Raw genomic sequence first — 23906 nt, 5'->3', positions numbered from 1 at the left:
AAGCCCTCCTTTTCTTTCCCTTCCTCGTTGTACTTCCAAACTTCCCCTTACAGGACTCATCCTCTTCATATATTTAGGAATGTTCTCCATGGAACTCCATGTTAGCCCTGACACACAGAGCATCTCAAACTGCTTATAATTAACCAGGTTTGTTTGAACTCCTGATCACTTATAAAGCACTAGTTTTATAAACATTTGATACACTAAAAGTTATGCACACTAATTAAACTGCTTATCAATTAAAAAAAACACCCACTCAAGTTTTAAAGATCGCACTCATTACCACTGTTGCCATTTGAATTTACATGGGTGCTATGGTTATGTGTAGCTCAGTGGTCACTGTGTACACAGCATGCGTAGGTCCCTGAATTCAATCCCTAACACAAAGTAAGAAAAGAAGGGAGAAAGAAGGGGGAAAGAAATGTGTCTATACATAGATATACTAGTTTCTATACTGACACAGTGTTTATGTGTCTCACGTCACAGAGTAGCAGCAAGCAGACACTGCTGTACAGAACCAGGCAATGCACGGCACAAGCTCAGGACACTCTCGACTTCCTGCTTCTTTCACCCTCTAAAATAAACAAGCAAGACGCCTTATGAACCGGCCATGCCTCTTTGGATTTATATTGGCAGTGGGCAATACCAGGTTCCAATCAACATGAACAGGGAACCGCTCTTTGTTCCTTCTTCCCACTCCAAACTATTCCTCAGGCAAAGAAAAAAATCAGTGGTCATATTTTAAACTGACAGGGACAACGGAGCAGACACCCCCCTGCTCTTACTTACCCAGGGTCCTTCATCCCTTTCTTCCCAGTGACATAACTTTCTCCTGGCAAAGTGTGACTTTCCCCTGGCTCCCCGTGGCTTCTCTGAGCTGCAGACTACCATATCCCAAAGGTATGTTTGTGCATCTAGACACTATTTGCTTCTAAGGGAGTAATCCTGGAAGCTTGGGAAGTTATACTCAAAGGCAGGAAATCAAAGCCCTCTCCTTTATCTTCAGCTTCAGAATGAAGGGTTTGACCTGTGAGACGGAGATCTGAAAGGATGAGCCATCCTCAGACGAGGAGAGCTCTGCCATGGATGGCTCACTGTGACACCACAGGGGTGCTGAGGACAGTCCCCAGGCCTAGGAAGGAGAGCTGGCTACACTTGCACTGTTTCTTCCTCTGAGGACTTCTAAGAACAGAAATAGAGCAAATCTCAGTAGACCGAGCAGTCAAACTACGTCAAGAGCAGTGATTATCTCAGCTGAATGTCAGTCATTTCAGCTTCTAGAATGCTCTAGAAACAAAGTGTTAGTCACCTTTTGTTTCGATAAACCTGCCCATTACAGTAAGACAGCCTTGTGACTTCCTTGATGTAGCTTCCCTCAATTTCAAAATGATATAAAAGCTCAATTGCAACCTGCTATCTATTTAGGTCAGAGGTCAGGTCTTTCCATGTGGGTCACAAAAGTAGGGGAGGGCAACATGATCACTTATCATCTCTCACTTAGATTGCTGCTCTGAGAATTCCTTGAAAAATTACTCATGTAAAAGGGGACATGGGGCTTTCATGACAGTCACATTGATAAAAGCAGGAGCCGGCAGGTTTAATGATAGGCACGTCTCCCATTAGCACTTAGGGCAATTCAGGTCCAAGGCTTCCTATGGGAATTTCCCTCCAGGTTGGATATGAGGGAAGGATGCAGAACTTGAAGAGGGAATGTTAATAAGTAAGACAGTTCTGTGGAAGAGCGCCCACCACTGTGAGTAGCTAGTAAGTCACACAAACATTCAGAAATGGTTGCTGTAGAGTTTTGTTTCAAATTAACCTGACACATATACGCAAAAAATAATCTTATGGAGGGATTCAAATCTCACAGTTCTGTAGATGTTTGGATTTATTAAAAATAAATATGTAAAGGGACTTCAACTGTTCTCCTTCCTCTTGATAAAAATGAAGCCCAAGAGAATGACAGTCTTATTATGACAATTTAAACGGCCAGTGAAGGGCAGGAAGAAGCAGCCCTGACAAGACTCCACTGTAGTAACATATATCCCTATCCGTACACAGAGGGGCAACTGTAGTAACGTATATCCCTATCCGTACACAGAGGAGCAACTGTAGTAATGTATATCCCTATCCGTACACAGAGGGGCAACTGTAATAATGTATATCCCAATCTGTACACAGAGGGGCAACTGTAGTAATATATATCCCAATCTGTACACAGAGGGGCAACTGTAGTAACGTATATCCCTATCCGTACACAGAGGGGCAACTGTAGTAACGTATATCCCTATCCGTACACAGAGGGGCAACTGTAGTAACGTATATCCCTATCCGTACACAGAGGAGCAACTGTAGTAATGTATATCCCTATCCGTACACAGAGGGGCAACTGTAGTAATATATATCCCTATCCGTACACAGAGGGGCAACTGTAGTAATGTATATCCCAATCTGTACACAGAGGGGCAACTGTAGTAACGTATATCCCTATCCGTACACAGAGGGGCAACTGTAGTAATGTATATCCCTATCCGTACACAGAGGGGCAACTGTAGTAATATATATCCCTATCTGTACACAGAGGGGCAACTGTAGTAATATATATCCCAATCTGTACACAGAGGGGCAACTGTAGTAACGTATATCCCTATCCGTACACAGAGGAGCAGTGAACACTTACTTCTACAAATTAGTGCTACTGTTCTTCTCAGTTGTCTTTTTGTGAACAATCACATTTATCTATTTCCCTAGTAATTTACATAGACTTACAGCCTAATGAATAAGGGATTAACTTGGCAGGCAAATTACTGGGGTTCAAAATCTGTTCCCTTAACCTATCAGTTGAAGGACCTCAGATGACTCACTTTACCTCTCTATAAACTAAAAAATGGGCGCCTTTATCTGTGAAGCTCCCTTCTGGCCAGTTCCTGGAGCACAGCACTGATGCTCCCTGAGTTCCAGTCTCTGGTGTTGGCTTGGTTCTAAAAGCTATGATGGGGATCATGACACCAGACAGAAACTAAAATGAATATACCCTTAACCCTTAGAAGAGCTTTCCCTCAAGGGGGTTGGAGAAATCAAGAGAAAGAAGTTCTCTGTCAGCAGGCAAGGCTGCGGCAAGGAAATTAGGATTCAGGGAGATCCTGAAAAGAAGATAAGGCTACAGTTAGGCTAGAGGAAGCCATTGAGGTGTTTATTTGTGAAGAATTGTGAAAGGGGAGGAGAGCCCACCACTGTAAGGGTCGCTGCATCTGGCTGAATCTGGCTGGAAATCAGCAGTGAGGATTAGTGGGGAGGAAGTGAGTGGGAAGGCCAGAGTCAGCCACAATGACCTGATGTCCGCACTGAGTGGTGTGGACCTTTGTGACAGCTGGCCCAATGGATGGCTTGGGGAGCAAGATGGTAGTCAAGATGATAGAGATTTGACTCACTATTTCAGCACCATCTCATAACTTGGTCTTCATATTCATTTTTAAAATTTGGCTAGACTGTGTCACTCAGAATGTTGGAGAGTGAGATATATATATATATTTAATCTCAGCTCAACAGCTAAGGGTGAGTTTCAGTGTAAAGGAGAGCTGTGTCTTGTTCCTTGGAGTTCTAATTGTCATCTTTATATTTATGATTGGGTTTTTTTTTTATGAAACATGAACATAAATGGAGCATCAAATGTTTATGAAAAGTACTATACTTAAAAGTAGCCAGTTAAGTTCTATTCTATAAGGTGGCCTTGCGCACTTCTGTAGAATCTGTGTAAGTGAAGTGCAGCAGAGAAAGCTTCCCAGGGAAGCAGGCACAATCTTTTCTCTGAAGAACAAAGGACTTCGTTAGCACGCGCTTTTGCAGCAGTGACAGCATCTCAATAAGCTCTCCTTGCCAGAGTTGATCTTGTCAAACGGCACAAACAGAGAGTGCAGGGAAACGCTACAGAACTTTGACTCCAGAAATTAACTCTGAACGAGAGTGAACGCAAAGGGGCAAAGCGGCATTAATATTTATTCACCAGTGCGAGGTCACACCAAGACATTAAACGCTTCCGTTCCTGTGGCTTAGCAGTGCCTAGCACACAAACGGTTGCATCTCAATGGAAGTCTGACAGGAAGGAAAACTGCAACATTATCACGATGAAGCGAAAGTTGCAAATTTTGAGGATTAAATAACCACAGGAACTGGGCTAATAGTGTGTTCTCAGTGCCACAGTGACAATGCTTTAAACGCGCACTAAAGAGCAGTTATTATTCTGCAATATTAAGCATTTTCCTCATAAAAGTGTTTCATCTGCTGGGGCTTTCCCCAGGGATCATACATTTCTAAGTGCTTTATTTTCTCTCTTCCCTCTTTCTCTCTTCTCTCTCACTGCTTAAATCAGAAGGTGTCAAGCCATTTGGAAGATTATCATAACAAAATGTTTTTAACAAAGTTTGATTTTAACAGAACTGGAGGCATCTTAGCACTAACCCAAAACTTTGGGAGGTTCACCAACCTCTAGATTATTTTTTTCTCCAAATGCAGGCTGTTAGAGTAGTACATTTCTCCATCTGTCAGCAGACCGTGCTCGGAATTACATTGTCATATTTAATGCAGAAGGGATCATTCCCCTTTCATGGTTTAAATTCCACATACTACTGTAATTAGAAGACCAGTGTTTTCCTATTTTGTAAATTAAACTAAATATCATAAACTTACATGTATAGGTAGACAAAATTCCCTCTACAACCTGAGGAGATAATCTGAGGACTGAACAACCTCGGAGCTTGGTGTTAGCCTGAGAGCTGCAGTGACGGCACGGTAAGAAGACCCGAAGTGCTAAGCCTACTTCTCTGTCCGAATCCTTCTTTCTGTGTATGTTTATGCATGTGCATATGCATGCACACATGCATGTCCTGATTTAATTTTGAGTGATCTACATGCTCACTGAAGTTCCCAGTGACGAATGCACACAGTGCATATCTCACGATGAAAACATTACAATTAAAAACCCAGCTGCAGTAAACGTGCTCACAATGTTCTGAAAGCAAACAGTCCCACTCAACTTCATATCTAATTTTACAGCTCCTTCAGAAACACACACCTTATTTTTATATCAACTACATCTCAGTCTGCTCTTAACATGTCTCTTCCTTTTGTCTCTTTTGCCACTGACAGAATCTGGTTATTTTCATAAATACATTTCCTCACAGTCTTCATTTCAACATTTTTATTAGACGTAGAATTAGTGGTGGTAGGGGTAGAAATGTGTCATTTGCTCCTACCGATAAGGAATCACTGAAACACTTGAGCACAGCAGACAAACGCTTTTGTAATCCGCAGTGATTCCCTGCCACACTCCTCATTCACGAGTCTGGCTATTCTGCTTGTCATCTCTCCACTTTCCATAATATGCCTGAGAGCTGTGTGTGAATTGAACGACGAGAGTAACAACTGTTGGGAGCCTGTGGCAGAAGCCGGTGGAGGCACTGTGCTGAGCACACAACGTGATTAGCGCATACCTGGTGAGGTGCAGTTGGCGCTCAGACTCGCCCAGCAGCTCTGTGACTTGCAGGCACTCCTGTCTGGCCCGAGCTGCCTTCTGCTGCTCCTGCTCCACTTGCTGCGTGCTTTCGCTCAGTTCCAGTCTCAACTTCTCTATTTCCTTAGACAGAGGGAAGAAAAAATCCATATCAAATCTATATACTTGAACCCAAAACTAGTTCACTTTTATTTCTTCTACAAATCTTTCAGATGCAAAAAAAAATTGTCATTAGACAATTTAGACTAGCTTAAGTTCCGCAACAAAGAGAAAAATCACATTCACAAATGGACAGACCTGAAGTAACTATGGATCATGAGAAGTCTGATTTAAAACATGAAACCACTGGATGTGAATGCTGCAATGACTGATAATCTAACTTCATGCAAAGGCTTGTTCTCTTAAAGAGTAATGGAACTCCCTTTAAAATGTAATATGTCATTTAAGAGATACGACCAGACACAGGCAGTGATATAGATCAATGTATGACATTTGTACTTAAAAAGACAGACTTACAGTTTTACTTGGATGCCATAGAAACCAAATTAAAGGTTAAAAAAAATTGTTTTTAAGAAAGTATGTTGTGTCAAAGAGGCATTAGCGTGCTGTCTAATAGTATTTATAAACAATTTGGAGACAGGCTCAGCCTGAGTGCATGAAACTTCCCAGTGTACATATTAACACCTGGACTGGCAGGCGGGCAGAGCACGCCAACATTAGGGGTACAGATGTGTACACATGTATGATATACAAACATGTCTGAACATGTATGAACCTGCACAGTAGCTTACTATTTAGTTTGAGGAAGAAACTCCTTATCTTACCAATACTCGAATGTTTCAAAGCAAAGATAACTTATACTGCATATATTTAAGATGGTTTTTATATTAAAGTAAAAATATTCATTACAGAACATCTATGACATTAAGCAAAGCAAAGGAGCTGAACATTAACAAATTGGACTTTAAAAACAAGAAGAGCTAAAGGTTTGTTTTCAACTTAGTACACAATAAGCAAGAAGCAAGTTTGCTATACAAAATGCACTATGTTTTCATGTCTGACCAATTTAAAGGCAGCATTTGCACATGTTTAAAATGTTTTGCTGTCATTTACCAATATTCTGAGTGACCTCTAGCTACATTCCACCCATCAACTATGATAAAGCAAATGACTCATTTCTTTATCTTTATAATGCTATCTTCACTTTATCCTGTCAAAATTTTATATTACAATAATATGATGAAGTAACTTGCTATAAGTTCTCAAATATTATTTTCTTTTTAAAAATCCATATACTTACAGGTCCACCACGTTCATGCAGAATAGGTTTTTATATCTTTCAGATTGGAATACCAAAATAAATAATAAATAAATAAATAAATAAAAAACACCCCACTTTATTTCTTTAAAATATTTTAAGTTATTAAAGTTATGCTGAGACTTTTGCAATCTTAGAATTAAATATAGCTAAAGATGTAAAACATAATAGGGAAGTCAGTAAGGTTTCTTTGCCTAGAATTTATAAAATTAGGAGCAAGTAATTCTAGAATTGGAGTTATGTGTTGGCATTACAACTTCAAAACTTCACTCAATATTTGCTTTTACATCATGCTATTTATAAAAATCTGTGCTAAATATGAGCAAGTCAGAGAATCACCATCTTTTCTGGATTCAGCAGGTAAGAATTCATGTGGTAGATGAGACAGACACACACACACACACGCGCGCGCACACACACACACACACACATACACACACACACACACGCACACACACACAAGAAACAACAAATGCGTTCCCGAGAGAGCACGTGTCCTCAGCATGGGCAGGGAGATTAGCATAGGAGACAAAGTGGAGATAATGTGAAGCCACCAAAACCCCATGGCTGGGAGATGGGACCACAGCATCAGAGACATGGACTGCAGGTCATAATTTCTTATGGATGGCAGGAGACAATGGCTTAAACAGATATGCAATTTGAGAAGCTTAGTTTTAAAAGCTAGATCAATGTGTATGATCAACTTTAGGCAGAAAAGTATGGCAGATGGGAAACCCTGAACAGATAGCAGCAATATTCCAGACAGGAGAAGTAGATTTACAACAGAAATATAAGAGAAAAATGATGACTTTATGGGAAAATGGGAAATATTGTGGTGAATAATATGTTTGTGATACAAACCCGAGGACCTGGGTTAGATCCCTAGACCCCATGGAAAAGCCAGGCCTGAAGGTGCCACCCTGTAACCCCAGAGCTCAGAGGACAGAAGGGTTCTAGGAGTTTACTGGCCAGCAGTCTAATCTACTTGACAAGCTTCAGGTTTAAGAGAGACCCTGTCTCAGAAAATGAGTTGGGGAGCAACAGAGCAAAAGACCTGACCTTGACCTCTGACCTAGACACACACACACACACACACACACACACACACACACACACACACACACACACACACACCAAACAAATACACTAGTGTATTTCACTAAAAAGATACAAGAGTGACAGAAAGAAAATAAATCCCAAACTTCCTTGAGAAGAATACATTCACTTGGTAAGCATTTCCCAACAACAACACATGCACTTTATACCATTTTAACTCGACAGCAGCTGTTTTCATGTCCTCACATAGTAAAGCGGCTGTACTAAAATTCAGCCAAACCTACAGGCGAAGAACAGTTTCAAGAGCCCACACAATCAGGGCTTTAGCACTGTCTGCCTCTGTGACCTTGACAAGTCACTTAACTCTCAGACACCTTCTTGAACCTAAAGTCAGAGAGATGCCTGGAGCTAGCTCATGAGACTGTGGTGAGTGAAAACCAGAAAGGATGACATCAGCAAAGACTGACCTGGCAGAGGTCACGTGGCTGTGCCAATCACTCTAGCTCAAAGTGAAGCACCTGTCTAGGACATGTGAAGCACTGAGTTCAAATCCCAGCACTAGTTTAATCCAACAAGACTCCCCCCTCCTATAAAAGCACTATCTTGGTATAAACTGAATAAAAACTTATCTATTCTAATTTCAAAATGCAAAATTACTTTTTGTTAGGAAAATGGAAAAGAGCGGCCTGCTTCTGATTGTGTGTACCAGCAAAGGCGCTCACTGGGACAGATAATCAAAACCAACAAAGACTCTCACCAGCTGGACGGAGGGTCAGCACTTAGCTCTCTGAGTCAGGAAAACCTGCCATGGCATCAACTCCAGCAGTTAGAAGAGAAACCTCTTGCCAGAAATGCCATGCTCCCACTGGCGGGACAGCCCTGCACCTCACCCAACTAGGTCAGGGCTGTTTCCTGGCTGTGGATGAGTGGCGTGGGGATGGTCATAGGCCAAATGTGCATTCCTCTCAAAGTACACCATTAACTGATGTCGGCAGTGCAGTCTGACACAGCCATCTTTTGGCCAGCTGCGTTACACCACATAGCTTTACACCTCACCAGAAGACATACCTCAAATCATAACCACGAGAGCCGAAAGAAGAGCTCACTGTAAAGCACTAGCCTAGCATGGGTCCAGCTGGGGACACTATCCTCAGAAACAAAAGAATAAAACAAAATCATGACTGCGGTGACTGGAAGGACAAAAGGTGGAAGCTGTTATGAATGGCTATTTGGAACCTCTAGCTATAGGGGTCACAGGCCTTAGGGGAGAAGTCACTACTGACGTTCTGCTAAACTGACACATTATCAACTCTTCTAATAGTTATCTTTACTTTTTTTTAGAAAGGTGTCTGAGTATTTTGCTTCTTTCTCTCTACACACACACACACACACACACACACACACACACACACACACACACACCCCATGTGAATGCTTGCTGTCTGCAGAGGAAAAGACATCTGATCCCCTACAACTGGAGTTACATGTGGGCGCTGGGAACTGAATTCATGTCCTTTCCAAAAGCAGTAAGTGGTCTTAACCACTGAGACATCCTTATAACTTCTATATTCATGTTTTAAGTGGCATATTACTATTTCTTGATTTGTAATATAAGAAACTGGCTATCATCTCTTTGCTGGGCAGCACTGTGGCTGGCACCACTCAAATGTAGGAATTCTATGACAGCCTACCCATCACTCTAAAGACCCAACTCATACCTTTGGATAAGTTTAGTTACGAATCAGTAGCTCATTATTGATATAGTACTGATTCGTTACATTATAATAAAAATTGTTTCCTCTACTGGTACAAGCATTATTCTTCTGAATTAATTTCTTCATTAATGTTTTATTATTTAAAATAGCCTAGTATTCTATATGGGGAATATAGTTTGCTTGCTTTTGAGCTGAGTCTTGCTGGGTTGTGGAGGCTGGCCTCAAATTCTAAGATGCAAATGATCCTCCCTGTCTCTTTCACATAAATACCAGGGAATACACGTGTATGTCTTCCCTCTGGTCGCTCACTTAATTTATTTTTTTAAGTAACTGACATTTCTCCACAAGAATTAAAATTTAATTGTCCAGGGGTTGGGGATTTAGCTCAGTGGTAGAGCACTTGCCTAGCAAGCGCAAGGCCCTGGGTTTGGTCCCCAGCTCCGAAAAAAAGAAAATTTAATTGTCCAGTAGTCAACTAGTAACATTTTCTAATACTGAAATATCAAAGTATATTTTTAACTTACTTCTGACACTTTTAATTTGTCTTTTATCAATTCTTTATGTCTTCCTAATGCACTTTAAGAGGTCCTTGTTGATCAGGCATAGTCATATGTGTGTGTAAATGCAGTATATGAGGGCAAGGCTCCCCTGCCCTCAATAAAGAGTTCCTTCTTTTCCTAAGAAAGGAAACCTAAAAACACAATAGTGTGTGTGTGTGTGTGTGTGTGTGTGTGTGTGTGTGTGTGTGTCCTAGGACAGCTGCTACCTTACAGATAAACTGAAGAGTTTGTCTGTACATGAAATCCTACTTTGAAGACTATATTCTCTCAGAATAGTAGAGAGCCTACATTGTCATCTTTAGGATTGTTATGACCCCATTGAAGAGCCTCTCTGATTTCTAATATTGCTCTATAATTTGCTTTTCTTTTCCTGGAAACTTCTAACACTCTGTTCCAAACTCATTCTGCAGTTTAATGAGGGCAGAGAAGGCATTTGTGTCCTTGTTTGCAGTGGGAGCCTTTCAATAGGGAGCCTTGCCGAAGGTTTGGCTTTCAGTTGGGGATACTACCTTGAATGGTTAATTTTAAATGTTTTAATGCTGGGCATTCTGTATTTTCTAGATAGCCCTGGTACTCACTAGGCTATCTACTGGACAGGTTGCCTAAATTACTAATTACCTCTATTGAAATTAAGAAAACAATGCTGTGCTTTTACCCCCTCAGTCAGTTCCTGCATCCCCTTACACTTTTATATAATTTATTTTCATTTTTCATGTAAAATACTCATCTATTGAAAGTACAGAGTTTCAAAGATGCTCTTCTCATTTGCTCTACCACCTCCTCAGTTTCATCCAGGTTTCTGAGAGGCTACTTTTGCTGCAGTGACTTAGCAGAGTGGGCAATCTATAGAGAAAGAGGTTTGTTTCAGGGCATGGGCACAGAGGCTGGGTGGATCCTGGAGTGGAAAGGGAGGCGCAGGCTCACACAGCACAGAGAACACTGCAGCCCTGCTTCAGAAGGCTTCTCACGTGCATCTCGAGTCCAGTCCATGGTCACAAAAGCTCAGGGAAGACACTTCTCCATTCCCAGGGCCAGCCTCCAGACACAAACACCTCTACTGTCCCCAAACTGTCATACAGACAATTAAGACTTTAAAGCATAAGCTCTTAGGGGACAGATTTAAAGCATAGCCAGACTCCTTTTTGGTTTTGGTCTTGCTTTTTCCTGTTTGTCTGTTTTAGTCCCTCTGTTGTGCAGTGAGTATGTAGTGACTGAAAGTATAGACGTAATGAGACTTGGAAAACATATTATTTTATTATGTATTGTCACCACACCCAGTCACTACTGGGGATGCCAAGAAGTGCTTGCTGACAGAAACCTGATATAACTGTCTCCTGAGAGGCTCTGCCAGAGCATGACAAATACAGAGGCCAATGCTCACAGCCAACCATTGGAGTGAGAATGGGGTCCCCAGTAGAGGAGTTAGAGAAAGGACTGAGGATGCTGAGGGGGTTTTCAACCCCACAGGAAGAACAATATCAACAAACTAGACACCCCAGAGCTCCCAGGGACTAAACCACCAACCAATGAGTACACATGGAGCGACCCAGGGCTCCAGCTGCATATCAGTGGGAGGAGAGGCCCTTGGTTTGTCAAGGCTCGATGCCCCAGTGTAGGAAAATGCCAGGGCAGGGAGTTGGGAGGGAGTAGGTGGGTGAGTGGGGGAGCACCCTCATGGAGGCAAGAGCGGGGTGGAATAGGAGGTTTCTGAGGGGACACTGGGAAGGGGGATAGTATTTGAAATGTAGATAAAGAAAATATCCAATGAAAAAATGAAAACAAAAAAAGAAAATTCCTATTGTATATGCCTCACAAATTTCTAGGAGAGAAATACAAAAAGGTTATATTGCCTTAAATCCAGAGAATTACTTTTCCTGGAAAGCAAATGAAGCAGACAGAACTTATTAAGCCTGCTCCCAAATATTATTGAATTTAACATTATTTTGTAACTGGGAATTCTAGCATAAGCTTGTACTCCCAGCACTTAGGAGGTCAAGACAGGAGGACAACGGTAAGTCAGGGGCCTGGCAGGGCCACCAAATGGACTCAAGGCCAGCCAGGATTACAGAAACCCTGTCTCAAATGCTTCTAAATGCTCTGTCATCTTTAGTATAGGGTGACTTATTTGTATTATAAAAGATGAAATGGGATAAAAGGACCAAAATATAAAAGTAGAAGACTAGAATTTAAAAACCCTTGCGCAACCAGAAGGAAGAGCATGTGGTTTTGAAGCTGACATAATTTGACAATGTCAGTTTGTGACTTGGGGAGCAGTGGTCAAATTAATACAACGTGTTTTGAAAAGAAAAGCAGTGCACGATGCTGAAGGCTAAGGCAGAACCATCTGTCACATAATGGATGGCAAAGGACAGACTTGCAGGAGACTCGGTAGTAACCAGTGGATAAAGGACTTGCCCTGATAGGACGGACTGCATCAACCTATAAGACTTGCTGTCTAGGGGGAACCCAAAGCTCTGTTAGTAAGAGGCAGAACATGATCCTTTGTGTGAAGTAATGATGCTGTAGGTTTGCAGTGGTCAGAGCTGCATTCCTAACGGCGAGACATGGAATGCCTTCATTGTCACAGAAGTTTCTATGGACAGTACCAGAGTCGAGCAGAGAACAATTCATTTTTAAGGCCTCCGGAGGAAAGGAGTTGATGTGAATGAAAAGCTAAGTCGTCCCTGAGTCGTTTTGGGAAGGACTCACAATTCTGCCTTACTGCAGATGCAGAGGCTTGCTGAGCCCACTCTAGGGAGCCTTTTCCCGGCTACTGCTGGTGGAGCCGTGGCACTGGTCACTTGTTTTTATTGTGGGCCTGAGAACAATACTGACACCACATGTCCAGCCTTAGAGTCTGCATTTTAAAATCTCGCTTTGTGTTCATGACAACCTTGTAAGAATAAGCGTTCTATTTCTGTTCCACAGATGTGAAGGAGCTTACAGAAGACTATACAGTGTGCAGCTGGGAGGAGAACTGGGTTTGGCTGATTTCAACGCTTGATCTCTCTATTCTACTCCTCTGCCTCTTTGAACACACCTACATGCAGCATAAACTAAAGACCTCACAGTCCAGTTTGGCACAGGTAAAGGACACAAGTAACAGGGTCACTGGAGACTCGAGTAAGACTCAGATGGCCTGGACCAGATACCATGATTACCATTCATCATTCCAACAGAGCCATGGCCATAGTTCCCTCTGAAGACATTTTCACGCCAGCATGAGCCAGTGTGGACCTGGCATCTTATTAGCCTTCCAGAATAAATACATGTAATTCTGTGAAACTTCTGTTTCTCTAGTAACTTCTAAATCACTTTCTATTGTAAGCAAATAGTCCTTAAAGAATTTTTAAAATGTTCTTTTCTCTTCCTATGATGTTAGGAGAAATAGCAACTAATGGATTCAAAAGAACTTCCTGAAGCCTAATGTGGCTCTCAGGCAAAAACCTGTGCATAAAACAGATGAACTGGGGCTAAGAAAGACACTGAGATGATCAGATTCAATACACTATACCAGTACAGTATACACAGATTTTTGTGCGAGTAGACTCAAGGCAAAGAAAGAAGGCCTACACCTTTGCAGGCCTACGCAAAAGCGCAGGGGACAGCACTGCCCTTTGGACACAGCTTTACACATCCTGTAAGGACAGGAAGTGGGCAGTAAAAGGGGTCATTCTTTCCAGTCTTGAGAATGTAAGTAGTTTACTCCAGACAAAATATCGAGCCATTTAGAAACTTTACATTTCTTCTTTAAAATTTGTTGCATTTTGCCCCTAACTCCTTCATGCCCTTTCAGTGTCCTAAAAGTTTTAAATAGAACAATCTTCCAGGTGTGGTGCACTTATAGATTCACATTGTAACCACCACGGGCAGAGAGATATTGAGTGTAGTATTGTTAGAAATAAAGAAACATTAAAATAACTTAGATGAGGTACATTTTCAAAGAGGATGTGATATTGAAAAGCTATGATAGAAAAAAGGAGTAATAATTTTTTCTAATGATGCATGGCCAAGAGTAGTTAAGGTTTCATGAACATGACTAAAGGTAAGCAGGATCACAGATGGAAATGGACAGAGATTACCTAAAAGTGGAGACTAAAATGAGGTGGCATTAGACAAGATGATTCTGAGGGCAGAGAGGGTTCAGTTGAGAAAGGGTTAAGTCTCCTAGCTGAAAAGATAGTGGTGAAACAAATGGAGACTTCACAAAGCATGGTGGAACCAGGACTGTGCATCTCCTGATGGCTGATAACACCATTCATGATGGGGAGGTTTGTTTAGTTCCTCAGTGTCGGGTATGAGTCCCCTCCCTGAGATGGCTTTAAGTTCAGTCTGACAGCTGTTGGTTGGACTTGCCAAGACAGTCATTACTGTTTGCAAGATTTGCAGCTAGGTAGGGCCATTGATAACTCTCTCTGCCCCAATGTACTTAGCATCTTCTAACACTATGAGAGGAAGCATCCAGGTTAATACTAGCTTAATTTCTCCATGTCCTGTGACAAAGTATGCAGCATGTTCAGCAAAGTGTCTTGCTCTCAAGTTCTGGCAGTCAACCAAGAACAATAATTATATCCTGTTACTGTTTGGGGGTGCTTCTTAGAACCCCTGGCCAACAACTCTAACGTAGCTATCCCACATCAGGCACCAGGTTTTTGGCAGTCTATGGACTTGGGGCGGGGCATCATACTCCATAGGAGAGGCCCTAGTCTCTAGGGGAATATATTACTAGCATTTTGCTAAATTGATATACTAATTGCCATTTAAAAACATATCTTTAATACATAGATCAGTGCATCTCTCATCCCTCATCAAAGAGGTTTCTTTTTGCAATGGATGAAGGCTATTACAGACAGCCACAAATAGTCAAAGTACAGAGAGTAAGTGCTTATGGAATGTTCGGCTCCAAATGACACAACCGCAATGCTCAACTCATATAAAACATCAAGGAAGGGAAAGCAGAAAGGAAGTGAGAGCCAGATGACTGGGCGAACTGCTGTGAAAAAGTGTCTTTGAACATGCAGGGATGCTGTACTCGTGAGCTCACAGCAGCCGTGCTGGCTGAACAAGGCCTGCCCAAGACCCCACCAGTTCACATCCCAGTGTGGACGTGGGAAGAGCTCACTAGGGTCCACCCTTAGTTGAGGGCTGAGGAAGGAAGAACCAGTTTTGTTCAGGGATAAGTTCCCTAATAGGGTGTCCATGCCTAAGTGGTTACACTACTATTTTCTCATGGGCGTACAGGAAGCACTGATAGAGCTTGGTAGAACTTTTATATAAAATTTTATTATTATACTATTATAGAAGAAGAGGAAATGAATTCAACAGGGGCGTATGGGAGCATTGGAGGAGAGATGAATATAATCAAAATGAAATGTACTTGTGTATGAACAAATGTGGAGATTTAAAATTCTTAGAATCAGGTTTTCATTGTTCGAATATCAGCAAGTGCTTTGAAAGCTGAATTAGAAAAAGATGGCTGCCATCCACAATGATGGTACAAACCCACCACTTCAGACCCACTCCTATCTACAACTGCCCAGGATGGATTGCCCACTTTCTCCATGCAGAGTCTCCAGTCTGTGGCCTGGACTTGAGTGTCAGTGCCTTGTAATGGATGCAACATCCTAATTTCCTTCTCAAACTCATTCACTTAGGTGAGGACTACTGTAAGACATGGCACACCTCCGTCTGCTCATGTGTCTGCATACCTCCCGTGGCATGAGCATCTCACAATACTAAATGCTGTAAGACATGGCACACCTCCGTCTGCTCATGTGTCTGCATACCTCCCGTGGCATGAGCATCTCACAATACTAAATGCTGTAAGACATGGCACACCTCCGTCTGCTCATGTGTCTGCATACCTCCCGTGGCATGAGCATCTCAAATACTAAATGTAATGTCATCAAGAAACAGACCTAATTGTCACATAAAAGCATGTCCATACAAAACCAACTGACTTATCTGTTTCTGTCTGAATAAATAAAGAGCAACTTATCCCAAGAGTAGTAGAAAGATTATGTAAAATTTTGAGAAAGGGTAAGTGTGTTAGTTGTTTGGTTTTTTTTTGGGGGGGGGGGGGCGGGGGTAGCAGGGCAACTAGACACACACTGAAGTCATCTGTGAAAAAAGAAACTCATTTAAGAAAATTCTCCCCCAGACCTGCCTACAGGCCAATTTGATTAATGATTGATAGGAAAGCTCAGCCCACTGTGGTTGGCACCACCTCTGGGAAGATGGTTCTAGAAAGCCAGTTAAGTAAGCAAACAAGCTAGGGGGTTGGGGGTGAGCTACTATGACCTATTTTTCCATGACATCTACTTTATTTCCTGCCTCCAGGTTCCTGCCTTGAGTTTCTTCCATGACTTCCCTTCAGGATAGACAATGAGTCGTAAGCTGACATAAACCTCCTCTTCTCCAAGTTGCTTTTAGTCATGGTGTTTGATTACAACAGCAGAAAGCAAACTAAGCTAGCATGAATGTTTGCAGTCTAAGAGAAAAATGTGGCACTAGACACAAAAATAAATATGTGCAAATCTATCTAGACTACTAAATAAGGAGCAACTTGGATTTTTCAAGAGTAAGTTTGGTAATATAAAATTTCCCCTTCCTAAAATGACAGGCCACTGTAATGAAACACATTGAGTTTATTTTAGTAAATACATTTCAATATGATTCAATAGCCCATCTTGGCACACTGGAAGGGGTCAGTAATACTTAACTATGATAAATGGAAAAAAAAACCTTTACTCTTGTCATCTGTGAAGATCTTGGAATTTGCCACCACAAATATCCAGGGTCTGTTGTAACTGCCAAGATAACAGCTTCTTGAACTTCCTAGCCTAGCTAAGTGACACCCAACACTTTGAGAACTACAAAGTTTAACACTTCAGCAAGTAAAAATGGCCTCGGTTGGTGCCAGGCCATCTAGGACAGCACTTCTCTATTTTGTTTTGTTCATGGCTATATCATAAGATCTCTGTTCACTAAGTTAATAAACTTTAAACACTCTGGATCTTTGGCAGTTTCTTATTTTATATGGTCTCCTATCTCACATACTATAATATACTGAGATATTGACTACCACATCTTATGGGGTTGTCTGTGAAGAAATATAACTGAAAAAATTAATACTGCTTTGTGCTTATAAAGAAAAATCTCCATATTGGAAAGAGCTCAAAACAGATAAGACATGAGTTTCTTACTTTCTAGAAAGAATCTGTTAGCAAAATATTCAACATTCCAATTTAATAGAGAGAAAAATTATTTTTCATTTAAGATGCTAACATATAAAATTAACTTTATATGCATGCTTTACATATAATATCTAAATATAGGCATATTTAAAATATATGTATATTATAATATATTACATATGCATGTATATAATACATTCAAATTGACTTTATGCTATTTCATGAAATAGTGCCTGAATAGTGTTAGTTTCTAAAAAGATCCAAGAAGAAAGACTGGCATGGTGATTTATACTTAGAGGCAGGAGCCAGGCCAGGCTAAGTAGTAAGTTCATGGCCGACCGGGGATGAATGTCATTTGCTCTTCTAAGAGAATGAGACAGTCCCTGGGCAGAGAAGCACGAGGTATGGCTGAAGAGGACAACTCTAATTCCTAAGTGAGAAAAGCCAATCCAAGGCAGTCTTGAACTTGTGTCTTCAGACAAATTAGCACAGCTTTTAGGATGCTGCCAGGATATCTGGGTGATCCAAGCTAAATCCTAGAGCCTAAATAAAGATAGGAGAACCAGGATTCTAGTGTTGTCCTCTGACTTCCGAATGCACACATGCCCAAGCACACACAACACGAATATACACATGAACACTAACAATCAATGCAGAGAGCAGGAAAACAGCCACTTTAAAATGGCTTCATATCTTTTTAGAAAGTCACACTAAACTGACCTAGTCCTTTTGAAAGCATTTCAAAAGCATGTTGGATCTACAATAACTATGGTGGAAGAGAAAGAAAAGTCTAGTGTGGTTTCTTTAAGAACAACCTGAAGTAAAAGTAGGAATCTCTGACAGAGACTCCAAGACACTGCAGAGCTCAGTCCGACTGGACACGCGCATAGCACCCCCTTCCCAGGGGTCAGGGATCCGCCCTGAAGATGGCAATGGCCAGAGGTGCTCCACAGCACCACCTCAGTGCTCCTCACAAAGACAGGGCAATGCACACAAGGACACGCAGCGCCTGTGACAGCATGGACAAGACCCCTCCATGCTCGAGGTAGACAACACCCTAGTGTAGAGAGCGGAAAGTGGGCACGACCCCAGCACGAAGTGATAGCTGATGGGAGACAAAGGAGGAGTTTTGGTTAGTGGTGTGACCATACGCCGAGATAGGTCCCATCCCCAAGACTAGCTGGGTACCACAAACTAGGTTTGGTGGAGAAGCTGGGTGAGAAGGGGTTCAAGGGTCAAGATGGCTGAGACGGGAGAGTTGAAGGTAGTGAACACGTTCAAAATATGCTGAGTGTCTCAAAGAATTAATAAACTGCTGTTCAAAAAATGGGGTTTCTCTTCTCGGAAAAGGCAACCCCACACAAAACAACATAGACTTTTCACATATCAAGAAATTGTTTTACATGCTCTTCACTAATAAAAACACTCTAGTAAGTATAAATGCTATAAAGAAAGCACATTACTAACAATGGTGGCTACAACACTTGCTTCGCGTGTACAAGGCCCTGGGTCCATGGCTATCTATCTCCACACAAAGAAAAGCAGAAGGGAGGAGAAGAGCAGCGAAGAGGATGGGGAAGGAACCCAATGAGAGAAAGAAAGGCAATCGAAACATGAGTCAGGAACACACCCCACGGTGAGAAAGGGAATGCTGCCTCAGTAGCTGACTTTTACCACCAGTTGCTAAAATCATACAAAGAGGTCTGCGACCCCATAGGAAGAACAATAATATCAACCAACCAGACCCCCCAGAGCTCCCAGGACTAAACCACCAAGCATGTGTACTCTTACACATGGAGTGACCCATGGCTCCAGCCATATATGTAGCAGAGGATGGCATTGTCTGGCACCAATAGGAGGAGAAGCCCTTGGTCCTGTGAAGGCTTGTTTTCCCAGTATAGGGGAACGCCAGGGTAGTGGGGTGGGAAGGGGAGCATCCTCATAGAAGCAGGGGGAGATGGGAGTGGGGAGGAAGGATCCAGGAAAGGGAATAACATTTGAAATGTAAATCCATAAACTATCCAATTAAAAAGAAAATACAAGAATTTCAGTTTGAGAAAGCAAAGTATTAATTTACTTCTTTACATAATTCCTTCCCTTAGTGAAAAAAAAATATGGTTCTGGAGATATGGTTCAGCAGTTTTGAATTATACTGCTCTTACAGAGGAGCTGTCTAGTTCCCAGCACCCATGTCTAGAGACTTACAACCACCCCAGAGTGTCTGATGCCCACTTTTGGCCTCCACAGGTACCTGCACTCATGTGGCAGACACACAGGCAGACAGACAGACAGACATATGCAAATAAATGAAATAAATAGTAAAAGGAAAACTCCTTAAGTCCTCAATTCAGTATGGTAAATGATTATGAATAGTGTATGTTTCTACACTGTCTGATACACATGGGTGTGTGTGTGTGTGTGTGTGTGTGTGTGTGTGTGTATGTATCAAATATCCAATTATACACATATGGACACATGGATATGCACTGTCCATGTAAAACATGTGATTCGTCTCGGTCTTCTCTCCTTTATAATACTGAAGTGATTGCTTATCATTTTGATAAAAAAGGTAAATTTACTGAGACATGTAATTTATACCACTTCTCCCTCGAATTTACAACCACAAGCTACAGAAAATAAGAAGTCACTACAATGGTCTAGTTCAGTTCTTAGATTTATATCAGGAAGTGTCTCATAAATAGTAAAATTAGACTCCAGGACTCCTTCTGTTAAGCCAACCATCAATCGCATACCTTATTTCTCCACTTTAGGGCTCGTCTATGCATCTATCAAAGCTGCAAGATTTCCCAAAAGATTAGTTTTGTGGCCCACAGGTTGAAAGCGATATTAGAATAACCTGGTGTGCACTGTCACTACTAACTAGTGTGACTCCCACAGTTCCCACATTAAAAGGACTCTGAACAGACACAGAAAACAGGGTAAACAGAAAAGCCACACTAAAGCAGTGTTCAGAGACAACAGTAAATACCATGTGACGATGCTTCCAGGTAACCCAAGATGATCTCACTACCTATTAAAACCTATATGTCACCTGAATATATCCTACCCATAGCTATATCTTATTTGCTAGAGAAAAACTTGATGTGTAAATATAAACACATAAAATTTATTATTTTTTCAGTCTTGAAAATATCTTTATCGTTAGATTTTTAATGCTCTTAAGATTTTTTATTATAACCTTAAAAATGACTGAAAGATACTATTCATAATTATAAATCAAATAGGTTATTTAAATTTTTCTTCAAAATTTATAATGCTTTAAATGCCTTCTCAGCCTAAAGGATTTCATTATTGGATTTTCAATATTCAAATAAATGTTTTTCATAATCACAGGTACTGATCCTGGCATAGGTATAAAAGTACTAATTACAAAAACAACAACTTCAAAGAAAAGTGAGCAATTAGCCATTCTAATAATAAGCAGAGTTTCAGCTATGACATCAGCTATTAAAAATTACTTTTTAAAGAATTAGTTCATTTACTTGCAAACAGAAAACCAGACAAAACTATTTTGTCTCCCAACAGTGTGATTTTTATTATTTTTCTACCATAAATTCTTATATGTGATGTTACTTCTACAGCTGTCTGAAAAGTAATCAGTTAACTATTCTGAATTCTAAAGCATTTATACCAGAAATCTCTTCGGTTGCCTGATAGCCCCGTGCACATTTTTAAGGTCATCGGGCTGAAATACTGTGCTCATGAGCTGTCTTAAGAAAGTGTATCTGGCCCTTTCTCAAGATTTTGCCTCTTTATTTAATTAAGATACATACATTTAGAAACAAAGTCTAGGACTGCAAACAGAACAGAGGGCAGGAGGAAGAGACCACAGAAACCTATGGATGGTATTCTTCAGTCCTCACCTGAACCCACCCCATCACTTCAGCTCAAGGAACCCAGTCGGCCATGCCCATCCAACTGGACAGGAGTCCAGGCTCCCGCTTTGCTATCCTGTTTTCCTACAAGTGTGGATAACACCAAGTCCCAATACTACCTAGGCAAAGACAGAAGCCAGCTTCAACAGGCAGTTCATTTTTAAAGTACTAGAACCCACGTTTGTTTGTCAACAAGAACTCTCTCTTCCTTTGTAGATTCTCTTAGTTAAATTCATCTGACTTAATGCAATTTCTAGCTCAAACTGCCTTTGTCAGACAATATATATCATGTCTTTATATAAAAATACATTTTCTCAAACTTACATTTTATCAAATTCACTATTTCATGCGAATTTGGGGGCAAAATAAAACAATTCTCCTCAAACAATGAAAACTTTCAGCATTTTCCCCACCCAAGATCTCAACCTTTTACTTCAAAAATATGATTCTGTTTTATTGGAAAAAAAATTGAATTTGTTCCTCTAATCAACTTCAGCAAGGAAAAATGGAAACACTAAGTCTGGATGACATAGTGGCCAGCACTGTAACACTGGCTATCTCCAGGTCACCCCATCCCCCACCCCCACCCCATCCCAGTTGCTTTTGCTGTTGGGTATCCCTGCTCAACAATGGCTTAAGCACAGAAGGGAGCAGAGGAGGAGACATGACTTGAGGCACACTTGAAGCATTCAAGCCCAGAGGCTGCTGTCTGGATGCTTCTGGAATGATTCAAATACCCTGCCCTGACCACAACAGCAGACCTGTGTTCAACTTACCTCCTGGCTGTACTCTGCAGTGTGCACAGGACCACATGGGCCTCCGCTCCCTGGAAAACTGGGCAATTTCATCTTATTTTGTTGGAAGGTTTTCACCAAAACTAATGAGATGTTCTTACGTGACGAGGAAACAGCAAATTTTAACAACAAACAGTTTATTTATAGAAATACAACTGATTGGAGAGAAAAAAAAACCTTCTGTACTGAGCATGGCGTCCGTGATCTCACCTTATGGGGAGTTTTTAGAAAGAGTGACTTTAGCTATGGCTTATAAAAATGTTTCTGTAAAATTCCATTTGTAGAACTTACGAATTTACTGTACTTGATATTAACCAAAATGAAGTAACCCATTTTTTTCAGGCTGATTTTAAACAGCAGCCCCAAATGTGAAGTAGATGTTTTTATCAGTAAGTATTTTAAGTGCAGTTCTCTTAAGTTCAGCAAAATACAAAGGAATCAATTTACCTACTCAGTTTGGGGACCATGTATCCAGTCATGAGTCCTAGCTGCATGTGACAGGGGTGTCTCCTGGCTAGAAAACACCCTCATTTACATTAGTAAGGTGACATTCTGGACAGTTAGAAAACCAACACGGTTTCCTTCATGACATGTTGATAAAGAAGGCAGAGAAAAGCTGGGCTGAGGGAGTGATAAGGAGAGAGGATGTTCTCATGGATGTGCAGAGGTGAGGTCAGGTGCCTGCTGGTGCCAGAGCGGGCATCAGATTCTGAAGCTACAGGAGGTGTGAGAGCTGGCAGCCAGGCTTAGGTCTTCTATACAGGTAGCACTTGCTCTCGGTAGCTTTTGGGAGAGTCTCTCAGGCCATCTCTGCCTGATTTCTACATTATTTGCCATCGACATGATCCATTTTACAGATCAATGGTACCCGAGAGTACTGCACAGGAGATTCAAGATGAAGAGACCGTTTCCTGTGGACTTATTTTATGTGTGTCAGCGCCATGCAGTGTTGTCACTGTGGTTTTGGAGCAGTTTGGGATCACACACTGCAATACCCCAGCACTGTTCCTATTGCTCAGAGTTAGTTATTTGGGGTCTTTTTTTTTCTACCAATAACTCTGAAAATGTGGAACTCTAGTGAGCATTTAACTGAACCTACAAATCAGTTTAGGGAATATAGTCATTTTCACAATATGAATTCTGCCAATCATTAAAAAAATAATGTAATGATTTTCAGTTGTGTATGTGCATGTATGTGAGTGTGTGTCAGGCATGTTTGGGTACTTATGCCAGCGGGAGCATGAGACATTCTGAAGCCTGAGCTACAGGGGGTTGTGATCTTCCCGCTGTGTGGACACTGGGAACTGAGCTCAGGCTCTTGGGAGGAGCAGTATGCACTCTTCACTGCACAGGCGCTCCTGCCAGGGCTTGACAGCGGAAGGGTTTTCATTCTCTAGCATTTTCTTGAACTTCTTAAATTTTGGAAAATATTTTTCCAACACAATATTTTTATTAATTATTGATTATTTGGACCATGCACTCTAACCACAATCACTTCCCAGTCCTCCCAAGTTGCCCCCCTTTTGTGACCCCCCCTCAAAAGAAATAAAAGATGTGAAACTTGTGTTTCTAATATAATAACTGGAGCATGGCCACCCATTAGAGAAAGCGGAGTCGTCTCCACCCGCTCACTGCCGGGAGCCTCGGTTGTGGAGAGAACACTTCAGCATCCTTACCACAACCTTTAAGAGTTCTCGTCAACGTTTTCCTATCTAGGCTGTTACTTTGGGGGAGGAGGGAGGGGTTGTCACAGAAGCCTTCGATGTCCCCTTTCTCAGCTTGGGTCTGCACTCATTGACTCCACTGCAAAAGTAGCTTCCTACTTTACAGTGGAAGCACACATCATAGGTATCCACATGGTT

General features: G+C 41.4%; 1 protein-coding gene across 22 annotated transcripts in view; it reads right to left on the bottom strand.

Annotated features, from left to right (window-relative positions):
• Positions 1–23906, bottom strand: part of Sdccag8 (SHH signaling and ciliogenesis regulator SDCCAG8) — a 250441-nt gene that overhangs the window by 155568 nt on the left and 70967 nt on the right. For all 22 annotated transcript variants that reach the window (XR_015635230.1, XR_015635229.1, XR_015635227.1 and 19 more), the window contains one exon: positions 5490–5632. Coding sequence is in view for 17 of the 22 variants with exons in the window: in XM_087581037.1 (XP_087437163.1) it covers positions 5490–5632 (143 nt within the window). In the remaining 5 variants the exon portion in view is untranslated. The remainder of the gene's footprint in view (positions 1–5489; positions 5633–23906) is intronic.

The sequence above is a fragment of the Rattus norvegicus genome, chromosome 13, assembly GCF_021556685.1.
Source record: "Rattus norvegicus strain SHRSP/BbbUtx chromosome 13, alternate assembly SHRSP_T2T, whole genome shotgun sequence".
Classification (NCBI taxonomy): domain Eukaryota; kingdom Metazoa; phylum Chordata; class Mammalia; order Rodentia; family Muridae; genus Rattus; species Rattus norvegicus.
This window is presented reverse-complemented; position numbering and strand designations above follow the sequence as displayed.